Source organism: Zingiber officinale, chromosome 3B (genome assembly GCF_018446385.1).
Source record: "Zingiber officinale cultivar Zhangliang chromosome 3B, Zo_v1.1, whole genome shotgun sequence".
Classification (NCBI taxonomy): domain Eukaryota; kingdom Viridiplantae; phylum Streptophyta; class Magnoliopsida; order Zingiberales; family Zingiberaceae; genus Zingiber; species Zingiber officinale.
In genome coordinates this window covers 107,530,186-107,548,984 of record NC_055991.1, presented here as the reverse complement: position 1 = coordinate 107,548,984, position 18,799 = coordinate 107,530,186, and the positions used below count along the sequence as shown (strand labels likewise).

General features: G+C 33.2%; 2 protein-coding genes across 2 annotated transcripts; both read left to right on the top strand.

The window, feature by feature from the left end:
• Nucleotides 1-4,355: 4,355 nt before the first annotated feature.
• Nucleotides 4,356-5,917, top strand: LOC121967238 (zinc finger A20 and AN1 domain-containing stress-associated protein 9-like). Its single transcript, XM_042517335.1, has 2 exons — nucleotides 4,356-4,449; nucleotides 5,062-5,917. The coding sequence occupies exon 2, from the start codon at nucleotides 5,136-5,138 to the stop codon at nucleotides 5,640-5,642; it is 507 nt and encodes a 168-aa protein (XP_042373269.1). The 5' UTR covers nucleotides 4,356-4,449; nucleotides 5,062-5,135; the 3' UTR covers nucleotides 5,643-5,917.
• Nucleotides 5,918-17,057: 11,140 nt separating this feature from the next.
• LOC121968498 (zinc finger A20 and AN1 domain-containing stress-associated protein 9-like) lies at nucleotides 17,058-18,523 on the top strand. Its single transcript, XM_042518839.1, has 2 exons — nucleotides 17,058-17,156; nucleotides 17,708-18,523. The coding sequence occupies exon 2, from the start codon at nucleotides 17,782-17,784 to the stop codon at nucleotides 18,286-18,288; it is 507 nt and encodes a 168-aa protein (XP_042374773.1). The 5' UTR covers nucleotides 17,058-17,156; nucleotides 17,708-17,781; the 3' UTR covers nucleotides 18,289-18,523.
• Nucleotides 18,524-18,799: the final 276 nt, after the last annotated feature.

Sequence of the window (18,799 nt, the reverse complement as noted above, 5' to 3'; positions counted from 1 at the left end):
TTAGGCTCAATATAATAAAGACAGAATATATGAAATTTAAGATTAGAAATATTAGACATAATGAGATAATTGTTAAGATATAAAATGACAAGTTGTCTAGAACTGAGAGTTTTAAATATTTAGTATCATTTTTTTAAAAAGATTAAGATGATTGAGAAAAATGTCTTATATATAATATAAGCAGGATGATTGAAATGGAAGAGAGCATCGGGTGTTTTATGTGATTGTAAAATATGTCTAAAACTTAAAGAAAAGTTTTATAAAATCGTAATTAGATCTGTTATATTATATAGAGTTGAAAGTTGGGCTATGACTCAAACATATGAGTAAAAGATGAAAGTTACAGAAATGAAAATGTTATGGTTAATGTATAAACATACGAGATGAACAGAATAAAAACTGAGAGAAAATCAAAATTACACCTATTGAGAAAAAACTCATAAAGACGCGTTTAAAATGATACAAACTTTACTTAGACAACCAGTAAATGTTTCAATTAGTATAAATACTAATATAGTAGAGATAGAGCCCAATAGTATAAAAGGATAAATATAAACGACCTCACCTAATAAATAAGATTTAATTATTATTGTTGTCAATTTTTGCCCTTAATTTATTATAATTATTTTTATCAAGAACTCCAATATGTTCTTTACTCCATATTAAAAAAAAATATTGAAACCTAAAGCCTATATCAATAAATAGACAAATTTCAATACTAAAACAATTCAAAATTCCTCTCATTTTTTTCCCATCATTATTGATAATATTTTTGTAACTTCACGATTTGTAATCATCAAATCAGACTTAACCTAGTTTATTTTAGTCATATTTGATAAATTATTTATTTTAATTAAAATATGATCGTATCAATTAATAAATGAACCCAGACATGCCCAAAAAAAAATCTCCTTTTTTTGGCTGTAACGGATTGACCAGTATCATGGTGCATGTTGTTTAGTAGATGAAACACATGAAAAAGTAAATGTTAAACTAGAATTTTGGTGGAAAACACTAGAAGGGAAATGTTTTAGGCTCAATAGAATAAAGACAGAATATATAGAATTTAAAGTTAGTAATATTAGACGTAATGAGATAATTGTTAAGCTATAAAATGACAAGTTGTCTGAAACTGAGAGCTTTAAATATTTAGTATTATTTTTTTTTAAAAAAATGAAAGTTATAGAAATGAAAATGTTAAGGTGAATGTATAAACATACGAGGATGAACAGAATAAAAAATGAGAGAAAATCAAAATTGCACCTATTGAGAAAAAACTCATAAAGACGCGTTTAAAATGATACAAACTTTACTTAGACAACCAGTAAATGTTTCAATTAGTATAGATACTAATATAGTAGAGATAGAGCCCAATAATATAAAAGGATATATATAAGCGACCTCACCTAATAAATAAGATTTAATTATTATTGTTATCAATTTTTGCCCTTAATTTATTATAATTATTTTTATCAAGAACTCCAATATGTTCTTTACTCCATATTATAAAAATATATTGAAACCAAAAGCCTATATTAATAAATAGACAAATTTCAATATGAAAACAATTCAAAATTTCTCTTATTTTTTCCCATCATTATTGATAATATTTATGTAACTTCACGATTTTTAATCATCAAATCAGACTTAACCTAGTTTATTTTAGTAATGTTTGATAAATTATTTATTTTAATTAAGATATGATCGTATCAATTACTAATTGAACCAGACATGCCAAAAAAAAAATCTCCTTTTTTGGCCGTAACGGATTGACCAATTTAAACCATTAGCATAATTTGTAAAGATCTACTAATGAAATACCTATTTTTATCTCCAATAGTTTCGTTGCCAGAGCAACACTTGACAAATAATAATAAAGTTAAATTCAGGGTAGGAATTAAGCGCGTGAAGCTAATATTTGATTTTTATTCCCCATCAGGGGCAACAGTCGCCCAAATTTGTATTATAAAAAATGAATACACTTATTGTCTGTAAATCCGTCCACAAGGAAAGTATTGTAATAGGGTATGATAACTGGTTGTACATGATTATTTGAGGAAATAATTTTTGTTATTATTATTTTTTTATAATAGATGGACGACCTTCGTCTTAATTCATCTATTAAGGTAATTTTGAAATATAATTTATACTTATTAAAAGGTCAATCTCTAAAATATTCCTTTTTAATGGAATTCAATTACATAATTTTTTTAAGTGTTTCTATAGAGATGGTTAATAAATATGTTCAATGTTTTTAATTACGTTAATTTATTGATAAAAATCAAAAGAATCTTTACTTTTTGAACCATCGCATATCGTTCCTCTTACATTGTTTTATTAAAATAGCATTCCATCTATCAATCTTCTCTAAAATAACACAACTACCCTTAAGCTTAACATTATTACTCCCTATCACTTGGATTAAATTCTAAACGAATCAACCAATTAGATGAACATGACAAATTCGTATGGTAGCAACTATGAAATTATAATTGCTACAATATTATAGCAACTATGGTTTTTCATAGTTGCTACCGTAGTTATAACAACTATATTTTTTTTAGTTGTTTCAATGTGAATATTATTGAATAAGATAAGTATGTATTATAACAGCTATGAAATCATAATTGTTACAATGTAAATGTTAGATGAATATGTCAAGTCCGTATTATATTAACTATGATTTCGTAACTACAACAATGCAAATTATAATAGCTATGGAAATATAATTGTACAATGTGAATATTGTTGAACAAGTGAAGTCTACCTGCCTGGTTCAAGGTTTAAATTTAAAATCAACTAAATACTATAATTGAGGGTAACAGTGTATTTAGGGGGGGAAAAGGAAAGTCATACGCTATCTAATGATTAAAAAAAAACTCCATTGACAACTAATTAAAGATATGTATGAAAATGCAGTGACTAGAGTGAAGACTTAAGATAGAGTAACTGAAGTATTTCTAATAAAGATAAAGGTACATCAAGGATAAGCTCTAAATCTTTCTTTTTTTTATACTAATTATTGATAAATTTACTACACACATTTAAGACGCAGTATCATGGTGCATGTTGTTTAGTAGATGAAACACGTGAAAAAGTAAATGCTAAATAAAATCTTGATGGAAAATACTAGAAGGGAAATGTTTTAGGCTCAATATAATAAAGACAGAATATATGAAATTTAAGATTAGTAATTCAGACGTAATGAGATAATTGTTAAGATATAAAATGACAAGTTGTCTGGAACTGAGAGCTTTAAATATTTATTATCATTTTTTAAAAAAAGATTAAGATGATTGAGAGAAATGTCTTATATATAATATAATTAACATGATTATTGAAATGGAAGAGAACATCGGGTGTTTTATGTGATTGTAAAATATGTTTAAAACTTAAAGAAAAGTTTTATAAAATCGTAATTAGATCTGTTATATTATATAGAGTTGAAAGTTGGGCTATGACTCAAACATATGAGTAAAAAATGAAAGTTATAGAAATGAAAATGTTAATGTGAATGTATAAACATACAAGGATGAACAGAATAAAAAATGAGAGGAAGTCAAAATTGCACCTATTGAGAAAAAACTCATAAAGACACATTTAAAATGATACAAACGTTTACTTAAACAACCAGTAAATGCTTCAATTAGTATAGATAGTAATATAGTAGAGATAGATCCCAACAGTATAAAAGAATATATATAACCGACCTCACCTAATAAACAAGATTTAATTATTATTGTTGTTAATTTTTGCCCTTAATTTATTATAATTATTTTTATCAAGAACTCTAATATGATCTTTACTCCATATTAAAAAAATATATATTGAAACCTAAAGCCTATATTAATAAATAGACAAATTTTCAATATGAAAACAATTCAAAATTTCTCTTATTTTTTCCCATCATTATTGATAATATTTATGCCACTTCACGATTTGTAATCATCAAATCAGACTTAACCTAGTTTATTTTAATAATGTTTGATAAATTATTATTTTAATTAAGATATGATCGTATCAATTACTAATTGAACCCAGACATGCCAAAAAAAAAAAAATCTCCTTTTTTGACCGTAACGGATTGACCAAATTTTCTGGATTTTTTTTTAACAACCCAACAAATTTATAATTCAAACCATTAGAATAATTTGTAATGATGTACTAATGAAAATACCTATTCTTACCTCCAATAGTTTCGTTGCCAGAGCAACAGTTGACCAATAATAATAAAGTTAAATTCAGGGTAGGAATTAAGCGCGTGAAGCTAATAGTTGATTTTTATTCCCCATCAGGGGCAACAGTCGCCCAAATTTGTACTATAAAAACCCCCAGCCCCCTTCTCTAACTCCTCCATATCTCCTGCTCTTTGATCTCAGTTCGCCTGGAGGCCATCGCGTCCTCGACCATCCCTGATTTGTTATTTCGCTTCGATCGGCTCAGTTTCTTGTATGTCTTGTCTCTGTCTCTCAATTAAGTTTTAAAGATACGATTTTTTCGCGCTTTTTCCAAGATTGAGATAGCGTTTATTCTTCTATGGATTCAAGATAGGATTCCTCTTTTTGGTTCCGCGGAGGGATTTGGTTGCCTTCTGGCTTTTGGAAGGGGATTCAACCAAAGTTCTTTGGATTGTACAATTTGCCTTTTTTTCCTTGTAAATTCAAGGTTATCTTGTTAATTTTGTATTTTTCTTTTCGAGGATCGTGATTGTAGCAGGATCGTTCCTTTTCGTTGTGTCTTTGTTAATTGAGATATCTACAAGCTGAAGATCGGAATTTGTTCCTATTTTCCCCTTCTTTTTGGATTTTGGTTGCCATCTAATTGGTCTTGTTGAGTTCCTACTTCTGAATTGAGTTCTTATTCTTCCACAGATCCTTTTATATCTATGGTATTCTTCTGTGCTAATATCGATCTATATTCCATCACAATATAAAACTCTCTTTTATTTGTGCTCAATTTGGTCCTTATTTCCCCTTTCTTTTGTTCGCTGTTTTACCTTGATCGAATTAACCTGACTTTCTCGATGCTGATCATCTTTTTGATATTTTGTTATGACTACAGGAATATCTGGGACCTGCCTCTCGATTTTGCCTCACCAAAAATCAGAGGAGAAAAAGTAAGTTGTTCGAGTCTGAATGGGGCAAGAGAGCTGGAAAAAGGATACAGAACAAACTGATTGCGAAACCCCTGAAGTCCCCATTTTATGTGCAAACAAATGTGGGTTTTTTGGAACTGCCATGAACAATAACCTCTGCTCCAAATGCTACAAGGATATTTCCGTGAAACATGAGTCGATGGTTTCTTCCCCTATAACAGAAGTGGAGAAACCACAGATTGTTCCATCTTCTTCTGTGCAGATCAACCACATTGAAGGTTTGAGTAAAGTGGATGGGCCAAGTGAGCCCAAGGTTGTTGACGATCAACTGAAGGGATTGTTGAAGAAGCAACCGGCTAACCGATGCGCCCAATGCCAGAAAAAGATAGGTTTAATTGGTTTCAAATGCCGGTGTGGCGGCGCATTCTGTTCCTCTCATAGGTACTCTGAGGCACATGAATGCTCTTTCGACTACAAGGCTGCTGGCCGAGTAGTGTTAGCCAAAGAGAATCGTGTTGTGATGGCTAAGAAGTTGGAGAAAATTTGAAGTCATAGTTGTTCTTGAGTGGGGATACAAAGGCATGTTCCGATGTGAATCAGATAGCCAAGTCTTTATAAAAGTGAGTATTGAAGTGCTTTATTCTTCGAATTGAAGTTGCTGGCATGCTTTTATGATGTAAAAAGAAACTTCATCAAATGTATGGGTTTAACCCTGTTTAAGTCTTATGGAGCATGATAGCGTAGCTAGTTTTTAAAAATAAGTATGATTAGAAAGATCCTATGTTATTTATATATAACATAGGATTATGATCGTATGTGTTTAACAAGTTTTTGAGTATACAATTTTTTATTTCTAACAAATTGCACGTGGTCTCAAGTAAATTGCTTCTTGTTATTTATTTGTATGTGTTTTCAACATTTTAGAGTTCTAAGTGTATAAAGGGTATCCTGATAAAAATATAATTTTATTATTTTTCAAAAATAATAGTCTTTTTTAATATATTTATTAAATAAAATAGATGTATGTGAGAAAACGAAATTACAAAGTTGGGAAAAATGAAATTACAACTAAGCGACTAAAATTATAAAGTTAGGAAAATGAAATAATTATAATTGAGCGGCTAAAATTATAAAATTGTGAAAACAAAATTTATTTTAAATTACCATGTAATTATGAAATTGAAATGCAACAATAACTTAAATAAACCACACTATGATGAAATTAAAAATAATATATGAAATACTAATTTACGGATTATTGTTGTATTACCCCAGATATGCTCAACTAAGTCGACACGAAGTTGGTGATGAACTTGAGTGTCACAAAGCTCAGAATTTGTTCGAAGATAATCCTGAAATCCTTGGTTTGAGTCATAGACAGGTTGTGCAGGTTTGTCACCTTCATCATTGTACTAATTTGTCACGTGACCTCCCTCTTCCTCAATAATCATGTTATATAAAATAATGTATGCCAACATGATTTGTTTTAACTTTTTCTTATATCAATAATGAGTTGGACCTCTGACAATCACCCATCGAGATTGAAGCACCCCAAATGTCCATTCGACATCTTTTCTTGCAGACTCATGTCTTTCCTTAAACAACTTCCTCTTGGGATCCTCCGGGCAAAGAAAAGCCTTAACGAAAGTAGCTCACTCGGGATATATTCCATCTGTTAGATAATTACCCTTCGAATATGTAGTGTCGTTCACCGTGAAATTAAGCTCCGGTGCATTTCTTTGCAAGACGTTGTTGAATATGGGAGATTCATATAACATGTTATATCGTTACGTGAATCGGCTACCCCAAAGAATGCATGTCATATCCACAAGTTATGAGACGCAATCGCTTCAAGTATGATTGTTGGTGACCCATGTCCCCTTGTAAATTGACCTTTCCAAGCAACTGGACAATTTTTCCATTTCCAATTCATACAATCAAGGCTACCCAACATGCCAGGGAAGTCGTGTCTCTCATCATGCATTTGAAGAAGATATTGAACATCATCAGCATTTAACCTTCTCAAGTACCTATCACCAAATATTTCAACCACGTATCGCAGAACTTGAAAAGACACCTGATGACAGTTGATTCACCTATATGTAGGTACTCATCAACATGGTCAGCGAGGACTCCGTAAGCCAGTTGACAAATCACAGCGGTGCTTTTTTGTAGTGGTGACAACCCTTTTCTTCGCACAACATCGCCCCTATGTTGAAAAAATGTTGATTGATTCTCTAATGCATTCAGTATGTGGAGGAATAACTCTCTTCACATTCGAAATCTTATTCGAAATATTTCATCGTGATACATAGGGTTTATAGAGAAATAATCATTGACAAGCCTCTCATGTCCGGTTTCACAATTTCTTTGGATGAACTTTCTTCTTCTGCGTGTGCCCCTCCTCTGATATGCTTCCATAAGTTGTTGGTGTTGTTGAAGAACCAATAACATCAGTTCTTCACCCGGATCAATACTTGCTCATCGATTTCAACATAGACTTCGTCTTCGCTTGTTGAGCTGGAACTTGAGCTAGGGTTGCCTGTAGAATGAGACATTTTTGGAAGAAACACGTTATAGTCGAATGAAAATCTCATAGCACAATGTGTCTATATATATTATTTTTTTTTCATGCAACGGTTAGTTTGCAACGGCTAGTTTGCAACAGCTAATTTATAACGGCTAGTTTGCAACGCCTAATTTGCAAGGCTAGTTTGCAATAGCTATTTTCTAATAGCTAGTTTCCAACGATTAGTTTATAACGACTATTTTACAAAATTATAATAATTAAAAATCACATTAATCGAAATGAGAAATACAATAATTAAAAATTACAATCACTCGAAGATACAATAATGCTAGAAAATGAATGTTGAGTAAACAATTTAGATATTCCATCTTGACCTAACATCCTGGCATAGACATTCATGTATGATAAGCTGCTCCTTTGTCATCTGCGAGGTGTCTTTGTTCAATATTTCGTACTCCTTCAACTTCAAGTAATGATTCTTAGCTTTAGATTTGGACAAGGTAGCTTTTGCCTTAATCTCCTCTACTTCGAATTGTTTTTATTTCAGATCGACTTCGGATTTCTTCACGCTTGTGTACTCAGTGAACTTTGCGAAAATATTGTTGTAGTTTAGTGTTAGATCCTCCATGGTCGATTTTACTTTGTGTTTTCCCTTTCTTTTTGCTGCCTTCTATCCCATTGGACGAATATCTTCATCATCCATGTCTATACTCACATCTTGGTTGGAGGAGGTGTTGCTTGCTCCCAACTCTGAGGTCCTCGTCTTCTTTGTGGCCACAAAGTGATCAACGGACTGTGGAGTAAACATTGGACGATCTTTGACAATTCTCCACACATGCTTGAGATTGAATGCGGCACCATTATTTTCGGATCGATATTTTTCATACACAAACCTCAATATATCTTCATCACTATGACCACTTCGATATGAACTATAAACACTATTGTAATTTGCGTTGAATTGATATACCTTCTTTTGGATTTTATTGTGCCAATGTGATCATATAACATTTGCACTTCTGGTGTTTAAACCAAGGGGACGATTCTCATTATAGTAGCTTGCAACACGCCCCCAAAAAGCATCCGCCTTTTGATCATTGCTGATTATTGGATCATCGCTGATAGTAACAAAACTTCTCGCTAAGACCTTATCTTCAACCTTTGCTCAACTTGAACGCTTTCTTGTACCCTTAGTATTTGAAACCGCTTTTCCAAAATTGATCACCTCAATTGGGGATTCACAGTCGGAAAGTTGAGTCTCCGAGACAAAAGTTGGAGTTGCAGGTTCATTCGACATCGAAGGAGTAAAAGATATACTAGTTGTGTGTGGGGTACCATATCCACGAACAACCAGTGACGTAAAATACGGATGGCTCATGTTTTGCCAATATTCGGCTGGAAGCGGTTGATATGGACTTCGAGGGGCATAATTTTGATGATTCATAGAATTCCCAAAATCTTGGAAATTTTGAAGATTTTGTGGAGGAAATGATATATTTGGAAATCGATGTGGGTATTGATAATTTGATGGAATTTGTGGATTTTGGAAAGATGAATATTCTTACGGGTTATTTGTAGAATTTAAGAAATTTGTAAAAAAATGCCCTATTATTTTCATCCATTTCGGATAGAAAATAAGATTATAGGAACTTAAAAAAGTAATTGGAGAGAATATTAGATAGTGGAATTGGAGAGCCTAGTGAGTTGGAATGAAAATATGTGTACATATTGGTAGATATTTAAAGATGAAATTTCGAACTAGCCGTTAAAAAACTAATTGTTTTATTCAATTTTTAATTTTAAAATTTATAATTTTATTTAAACAAAGAGTGTTATAACACCCCTTTCCCAATGCTTACAACAACAAAGGGATTGTTATAACACCCTTTAACATCTGTATTGCATATGCACTAATATTTTCTTGACTTTTATTGGACCTCGAGCTACCAAGTCATCATCAAGTGTCCATGTTATTTCAACAAAGTTGCACAACTTTATACACATAGATATCATTATAATTTTAACTTGAACTTTTTACTCGAATGTTAAAACATAAAATCAAAAATACAATTTCATTGACACAAAATATATAAATACATAGACATGGTAGAATTGGAATTTCTATAAGCGAAGAAGGATGCAAGCAAAGTAATGTACAACTCGTTAGGGAATTTAGGATATTATGATTTTAGACTGATTTATCATAAACTATTTTATTTAAAATAAACTTATCTAAACTTTTGGCTTGCAGTAATAGAATAATAAACCCTATCATACTTAGGAAAATTGAAGGAAAATACAAGATAAATTATTAAATTACAAATTGGAGATAGAGAGAGAAGACCTCTCTTAGTTAGTGCCAATAGATGTCAAGAAAGACATAAACCCCAAAGTATTTAATGAGCAATTGAAGTTTTTGAAGAGAGATTTATCACTTTATGAGATGAATAAGGAGGCATATCTATTCTGCATCATAATTCCATTTTTATACCAATTTCAAAACTTCACTAATCCATTCATCAAGTCTCATCAAAAGATTCAGAAATCTTAAACTTCTTTTAACATTCGGAGATTTAAAGATCTTAAATTTCACTAATTGATCCTATCCAAAAGCTGAGATAGATAGAAGGTCGGTGATATGACTGGGATTTAGACCAAGTCTCCATAACCCAAGGGGAGGAGGGCTAATGAGTTGTCTTCTATGTTGATTGAATCGTTGGACTCTCAAAAAAAAAGAATGACTGAAGGTGTCCAAAAGTCTTCGGTCCATGTTGCCTACAAGGTTGTTAAAAAACATACCAGGGCTGTCATGATCTAACACTTCGACGTTCAAGTCAGTTTTTGGTAAAAAAAAAAAAAAGATAAACAGTACGTAATGAAATGATTGAATATAAAACATACCAGGCTCGCAAGAGTGGACCAGAAGCGATACAGAGCCCGAGGCAATGGCGCAGAGCCGAAGGCTGCATGGATCTGAATGCGATGACACGAAACTAGATGCGGCATGGATTCGAAAGACAGCATATAGTCGGAATACACACAGTCGAATCTCAGGCCGGAATATGATAGTGGCACACATGCCTGAATTCAACAATGACATGAAGGTCGAACCATGATACATAGGCTGGAATATGACAAGCACGCAGGTAGATACACGACACATAGATCGGAACACAACCATGGCTGGCAGGCCGGAATATAACAGCGGCGGCTAAAAACAACTACACGCTAGGGGCGTGGAGGTAAGAAATAGCAACACGGGATCGAGAGGTCAACCAGCGGAGATGGCGAGGAGTGTGTGAGGGAAAAAAGGGGGCCAGCCATGGAGACGGCATGCGTCGGAGGTGACGTCCTTGTGCGAGAGAAAGAGGAAGCACAAGTCCGACAACATGCGTGAGGTGTGGATCCTGCCACAGAGGTGAGGAGAATGCCGACGAAAAGATGGCTGGCAGAGAGGGCAATGGTCCGCCGGAGGATATGGCAAGAGGGAGGAAATCGGCGGCCTCATCGCGAGAGAGAATATGGTGACTCGAGTCGGCTGCTCATGGCGAAGGAGGCTACTGCGGCAGCATTGTGCTGACGGTGGTTGGCTGCGGATGGAAGAGCTGCAACGGTAGCCTGCTGTGTCGACGGCGGATGGAGAGAGGGTGGGCGAGAGTGCGGAGATCGTGAGGGAGAGGGAGACAAGGCCCAACAGCTTGCCTTGAGGTGGATAAAAACGAAGCCCCTAGACCAAATCCTCCAAAACGGGAAAAATCCAAAATGTCCGAATTACCCTCGACATCCACGTGAGGAGGACATGCTCGGACACGTCAATTTTGACCCTAAACCCTAAGACGTCATATGACAACACCCCATGTCTTAACCATCGTACCACCCTGAAGGAATGTTTTCACTAACTTATATGAAAGTAATGTAATAGGTTATGATAACCGGTTGTGCATGATTATTCAAGGAAATCATATTTATTATTATTATTATTATTTTGATAATAGGTGGATGACCTTCATCTTAATTCATTCATTCGGGTAATTTTGAAATATAATTTATGTGTATTAAAAAGTCAATCTCTAAAATATTTCTTTTTAATGGGATTCAATTATATAATTTTTTTTAAGTGTCTCTCAGAGATGGTTAACAAATATGTCTAATATTTTTAATTGCTTTAATGTATTGGTAAAAATCAAAAGAACCTTTGTTTTTTGAACCATCGCATAAGCGTTCCTCTTTTAATTTTTATTAAAATAGCGTTCCACCCATCAACCCCCTTTAAAATAACACAGCTACCCTGAAGTACATGCCAAACATTATTACCCCTATCACTCGGATTAAATCCTAAACCAATCAACCAATTAGATGAACATGACAAATCCATGTTGTAGCAACTATGAAATTCTAACTGCTACAAATATTGTAGCAGCTATAGTTTCTCATAGTTGCTACCATTGTTATAACAATTATATCTTTTTAGTTGTTTCAACGTGAATATTATTAAATAAGAAAAGTATGTGTTGTAATAGCTATGAAATCGTAGTTGCTACAACATGAATGTTAGGTAAATATATTAAGTCCGTATTATATTAACTATGATTTCATATCTGTGATAATGCAAATTATAGTATCTATGAAACTATAATTGCACAATGTGAATATTGTTGAACGAGTGAAGTCTACCCGACTGGTTCAAGCTTTAAATTTAAAATCAACTAAACACTATACTTAAGGGTAACAGTATATTTAGGGGGGAGCTGGTGGAGTAAGACGTCCTTTTTAATCAAAAAAAAAAGGGAAGACGGACGCTATCTAATGATTCAAAAAAAAAAAAGGCTCCATTGACAACAAATTAAGGATATGTATGAGAATGTAGTGACTAGAGTGAAAACATAAGATGTAGTAACTAAAGTATTTCCACTATAAAAATAATCAGGATTACCAACAAAAATATTTGTCAGAATATGCCTTACCGACGGAATTATAGGTGTCGGTAGCTGATTTGTCGGAAACGGTATTACCGAAGGAATAACATATTCCGTCAGTAATATTCTACCGACGGGCTAGCTTTCCGTCGGTAATAACGCCAGAACAGTGTAAGACAATCGGCACATGCAGTAAATAGATTACCAATGGAAATCTCAATTCCATCGATAAATACCGACTAAAATATTAGTTTCGTCGGTAAATACCGACGAAACATATGTTTTCGTCGATAAATACTGACGAAACAGAGGTTTCCGTTAGTATTTATTGACGGAAACCTCTATTCCATCAATAATGTATCAAAATACCGACGAAAACCAAAACTTCCGTCGACAAATTTTTTCAATAATTACCGACGGAAAATATATTCTGTCAATATTTCGTCGGTAAACAAAAAAAAATACACAAGTAAAATCCGCTTTCGCGCTTGCCCTATTTACAATTTCCAAATATCCAAAATCATCACAGACGATGACATTACAATCCATTACATACAATCCATACATACAAAAGTATAATTCACACATACATCATATAACAATCACAAACAAACAATCACCCTTACAAAATCCACACATAAAAATGTCTCTCCACTAAATTATAATTTGGATGTATTCTAGTACCTATTCTTGGAGTCGGATCATACCATGAACATTTGAACAACACACACCTCTTTATTTGTAATGCAGGATATTCAATCTCTATGATTTCTTCAAGTCTACCACAGTAATCAAAACTCAGTGTTATTGTTGTCCATAGATCCTTTGACACAAACACCAGAATTATAAGTTAATCTCCGTGAATCTTATTATGCCACGTGAAATTTAAGGTCATTAACATAGTAACCAAAGTACACCTTTATTTTACGGAGGGGTCATGATTCAATATTCATTATCCTATCATCTTGTACATTTGATATTCTACGATTTTTCACCTATAAAAATAGTTAACATATAAATTAGGACACTTCTTAATAGGCATGAACTAAAAAAATTCACAAATTCTCTTATATATATTTGAAACTATAATACAAATTCGGTCTCTAACTTTGCAATTACCTCACTTGTACCAATCGATGAATTTTGTAGATATAGTTGTTGTTCATACAAGCTGGGAAAGAAGGTAATTATATAAATATTGAGATATCAAGAAAGATATTTAAAAATGAATAAATATAGAATTAGAGAATTTAACTTACTTTATGTATGGTTTGACCTCTTCACAGTTTAAGAGTATGTATATTCTTGTAGTATGGTATTCATCTTTGGTTAACCATCTAGAAAGCGATGCACCCATTGACTTACCAGGAAATTTGAAAATAGAAAGCATCGATGGGTCTATCGGCCGACGAGCATCATCAGAATTTCTAAGACATTTGCAATGTCTTGTTTACACACTATCAGCAAAATAATAGGAGCAGAAAGAAGATGCTTCTTCAACCAGATAAGCATTACATATTGACCCCTTATCTCTTGCTTTGTTATGAATATTATTTTTTAATTTCTCAAAAACCTTTCAAATGGATACATCTATCTGTACTGCATAAGACCTGCTATTTGTGCCTCGTATGGTAAATGCACTGGTAGATGTTCCATTAAACAAAAAAAACTAGGTGGAAATATATGCTCGAGCTTACATAATATAAGAGGAATGTCTATTTCTGGCCGAAGCATATCATTCATCATAATACACCTCGCCATCAAATATCTAAAAAATAGACTTAATTCAGTAAGTGTTTGCCAAATATGTTGAGGAAGTAAGTCATGGAAAGCTATTGGAATAAGTCTTTGCATGAATACATGACAGTCATGACTTTTCATTCCAAATATTTTTAATCTATTCATATCCATGCATCGAGCTATATTTGAGGCATACCCATCTGAAAATTTGATTTCTTTCAACCAATTACATAAAACTTGCTTACGATCTTTGTCTAATGTATAACAAACTTTTGGAAATATATTAGTTGTTTCATCCTGATGCAACTCTAGTCTATTAACTAGTTCCTTTAATTCTTCATGTGATTTTATAGTGACTTTAGTTCTTCTAGGCACGTTCATCACAGTGTTAAAAATATTATCGAAGAAATTTTTCTCAATATGCACGACATCAAAATTATATCGAATAAGTAGATACTTCCAATACTGTAACTCCCAAAAAATACTCCTTTTCTTTCAACCACACTTGCACATCCTAACAATGTATTTATTTAACTCATCGGAACCAAGTTGAGATACTGGTAGAAATCCATAACTGTCTATTTGCTCAATGATTTTTTCACCTGAAACATGGACTGAAGGAGGTTTTTTTACTACAACATTTTTTTAAAAAAATTTCTTATTTCGCCTAAAAGAGTGATCAAGTGGTAAAAATCTATGGTGATTATCAAACCAAGATACTTTTCCACTGTAAGATAATAAAAATGTATCAGACTATGTCATGCAATATGGACATGCTAATTTACCAGTCGTGCTCCATCCCGACAATATTGAAAATGCTGAAAAATCACTAATTGCCCATAATAATGCAGTATGCAATCTAAAATTAGTTTTACTTGCAATATCATTAGTCACTGACCCTACATTCCATAATTCATTCAACTCGGTAATCAGAGGTTGCAAGAAAACATCTATCTTCTCTTTGGGATTTGTTAGACCAGGAATAAGTACTGTAAGGAATATAAATTCATCTTTCATACACATTCATGACGATAAATTGTACGATATTAATATAACTGGTTAAGATGAATATTGTTGACCTGACTGACCAAATGGCTGAAATCCATTTATGGAAATTTCCAATCTCACATTACGTGGTTGCATTACAAAAGAGGGAAATAAAACATCAAGATGTTTTCATGCAGGGGAATCACATGGATGACACATTATATCTCCATTGTGCTCATGCTCATGATACCACATCATGTGGCAAGCTGTAGCAGCAGATGCATACAAACGTTGAAGTCTAGCGGTTAACAAATATATTCCGTCGGTAATTCTGAATATTTTCGACGAATAATAAATTCTGTCGATAATTCCATTGGTAAAGCTGTATTTTTTTATAGTGTTCTAAGAAAGATAAAGGTACATCAAGGATAAGCTCTAAATCTCTCTTTTTTTATACTAATTATTGACAAATTTACTACATACATTCAAAACACAGTATCATGGTGCATGCTGTTTAGTAGATGAAACACGTGAAAAAGTAAATGCTAAACTAGAATCTTGGTGTAAAATACTAGAAGGGAAATGTTTTAGGTTCAATATAATAAAGACAGAATATATGAAATTTAAAATTAGCAATATTAGACGTAATGTGATCATTATTAAGATATAAAATGACAAGTTGTCTGGAACTGAGAGCTTTAAATATTTAGTATCATTTTTTTAAAATGATGAAGGTGATTGAGAAAAATGTCTTACATTGAATACAAGTAGGATGATTGAAATGGAGGAGAGCGTCGGGTGCTTTATGTGATCGTAAAATATCTCTAAAACTTAAAGAAAAGTTTTACAAAATCGTAATTAGATCTACTATATTATATAGAGTTGTATGTTGGGTTGTGACTCAAGCACATGAGTAAAAGATGAGAGTTACAAAAAATGAAAATGTTAAGGTGAACGTATAGACATACGAGGGCGAACGGAATAAAAAAATAAGAGAAAGTCGAAATTGTACTTATTGAGAAAAACTCATAAAGATGCGTTTAAAATGATACAAACGTTTACTTAGACAACTAGTAAATGTTTCAATTAGTATAGATACTAATATAGTAAAGATAGAGTCCAATGGTATAAAAGAATATATAGAGCTGACCTCACCTAATAAATAAGATTTAATTATTATTGTTGTTAATTTTTGCCCTTAATTTATTATAATTATTTTTATCAAGAACTCCAATATGATCTTTACTCCATATTAAAAAAAAATATTGAAACCTAAAGCCTATATTAATAAATAGACAAATTTCAATATGAAAACAATTCAAAATTTCTGTTATTTTTTGCCATCATTATTGATAATATTTATGTAACTTCACGATTTGTAATCATCAAATCGGACTTAACCTAGTTTATTTTAGTAATGTTTGATAAATTATTTATTTTAATTAAGATATGATCGTATCAATTACTAAATGAACCCAGACATGCCAAAAAAAAAAAAATCTCCTTTTTTGGCCGTAACGGATTGACTAATTTTTCTGGATTTTTTTTTTAACAAACCAACAAATTTATAATTCAAACCATTAACATAATTTTTAAAGATCTCCTAAAAAAAAAGACCTATTTTTACCTCCAATAGTTTCGGTGCCCGAGCAAAAGTAAACCAATAATAATAATGTTAATAACTGGGTAGCCATTAAGCGCGTGAAGCTAATATTTGTTTTTTATTCCCCATCAGGGGCAACAGTCGCCCAAATTCGTACTATAAAAACCCCAGCCCCCTTCTCTAACTCCTCCATATCTCCTGCTCTTTGATCTCAGTTCGCCTGGAGGCCATCGCGTCCTCGACCATCTCTGACTTGCTATTTCGCTTCGATCGGCTCAGCTTCTTGTATGTCTTGTCTCTGTCGCTTCGATAGCGTTTATTCTTCTATGGATTCGAGATAGGATTCCTCTTTTTGGTTCCGCGGAGGGATTTGGTTGCCTTCTGGCTTTTGGAAGGGGATTCAACCGAAGTTCTTTGGATTGTACAATTTGCCCCCTTTTTTTTCCTTGTTAATTTTGTGTTTTTCTTTTCGAGGATCATGATTGTAGCGGGATCGTTCCTTTTCGTTGTGTCTTTGTTAATTGAGATATCTACAAGCTGAAGATCGGAATTTGTTCCTATATTCCCCTTCTTTTTGGATTTTGGTTGCCGTCTAATTGGTCTTGTTGAGTTCCTACTTCTGAATTGAGTTCTTATTTTTCCACAGATCGTTTTATATGTATGATATTCTTCTGTGCTAATATCGTTCTATATTCCATCACAATATAAAACTCTCTTTTATTTGTGCTCAATTTGGTCCTTATTTTCCCTTTCTTTTGTTCGTTGTTTTACCTTGATCGAATTAACCTGATTTTCTCGATGTTGATCATCTTTTTGATATTTTGTTATGACCACAGGAATATCTGGGACCTGCCTCTCGATTTTGCCTCACCAAAAATCAGAGGAGAAAAAGTAAGGTGTTCGAGTCTGAATGGCGCAAGAGAGCTGGAAAAAGGATACCGAACAAACTGACTGCGAAACCCCTGAAGTCCCCATTTTATGTGCAAACAAATGTGGGTTTTTTGGAACTGCCATGAACAATAACCTCTGCTCCAAATGCTACAAGGATATTGCCATGAAACATGAGTCGATGGTCTCTTCCCCTATAACAGAAGTGGAGAAACCGCGGATTGTTCCATCTTCTTCCGTGCAGATCAATCACACTGAAGGTTTGAGTAAAGTGGATGGGCCAAGTGAGCCCAAGGTCGTCGACGATCAACTGAAGGGATTGTTGAAGAAGCAACCGGCTAACCGATGTGCCCAATGCCAGAAAAAGATAGGTTTAATTGGTTTCAAATGCCGGTGTGGCGGCGCATTCTGTTCCTCTCATAGGTACTCTGAGGCACATGAATGCTCTTTCGACTACAAGGCTGCTGGCCGAGTGGTGTTGGCCAAAGAGAATCCTGTTGTGATGGCTAAGAAGTTGGAGAAAATTTGAAGTCATAGTTGTTCTTGAGTGGGGATACAAAGGCATGTTCCGATGCGCGAATCAGATAACCAAGTCTTTATAAAAGTGAGTATTGAAGTGCTTTATTCTTCGAATTGAAGATGCTGGCGCAATTCTGGCATGCTTTTATGATGTAAAAAGAAACTTCATCAAATGTATGGGTTTAACCCTGTTTAAGTCTTATGGGGCATATGATAGCGTAGCTAGTTATTAAAAAAAAGTATGATTAGAAAGATCCTATGTTATTTATATATAACATAGGATTATGATCGTATGTATTTAACAAGTTTTTGAGTATACAATTTCTAATTTCCAACAAATTGCACGCTTAGTCTCAACGCTTGGCTTTTCATGGATGAAAAAGCTTGGTCTCAAGTAAATTGCTTCTTGTTATTTATTTTTGTGGGGTTTTCAACATTTTAGAGTTCTAAGTTTATGTTATATCTAAAGTTGTGAATATGATGTTCATTGTTCTGGATTTTGTCCGATTTTGGATGGATGG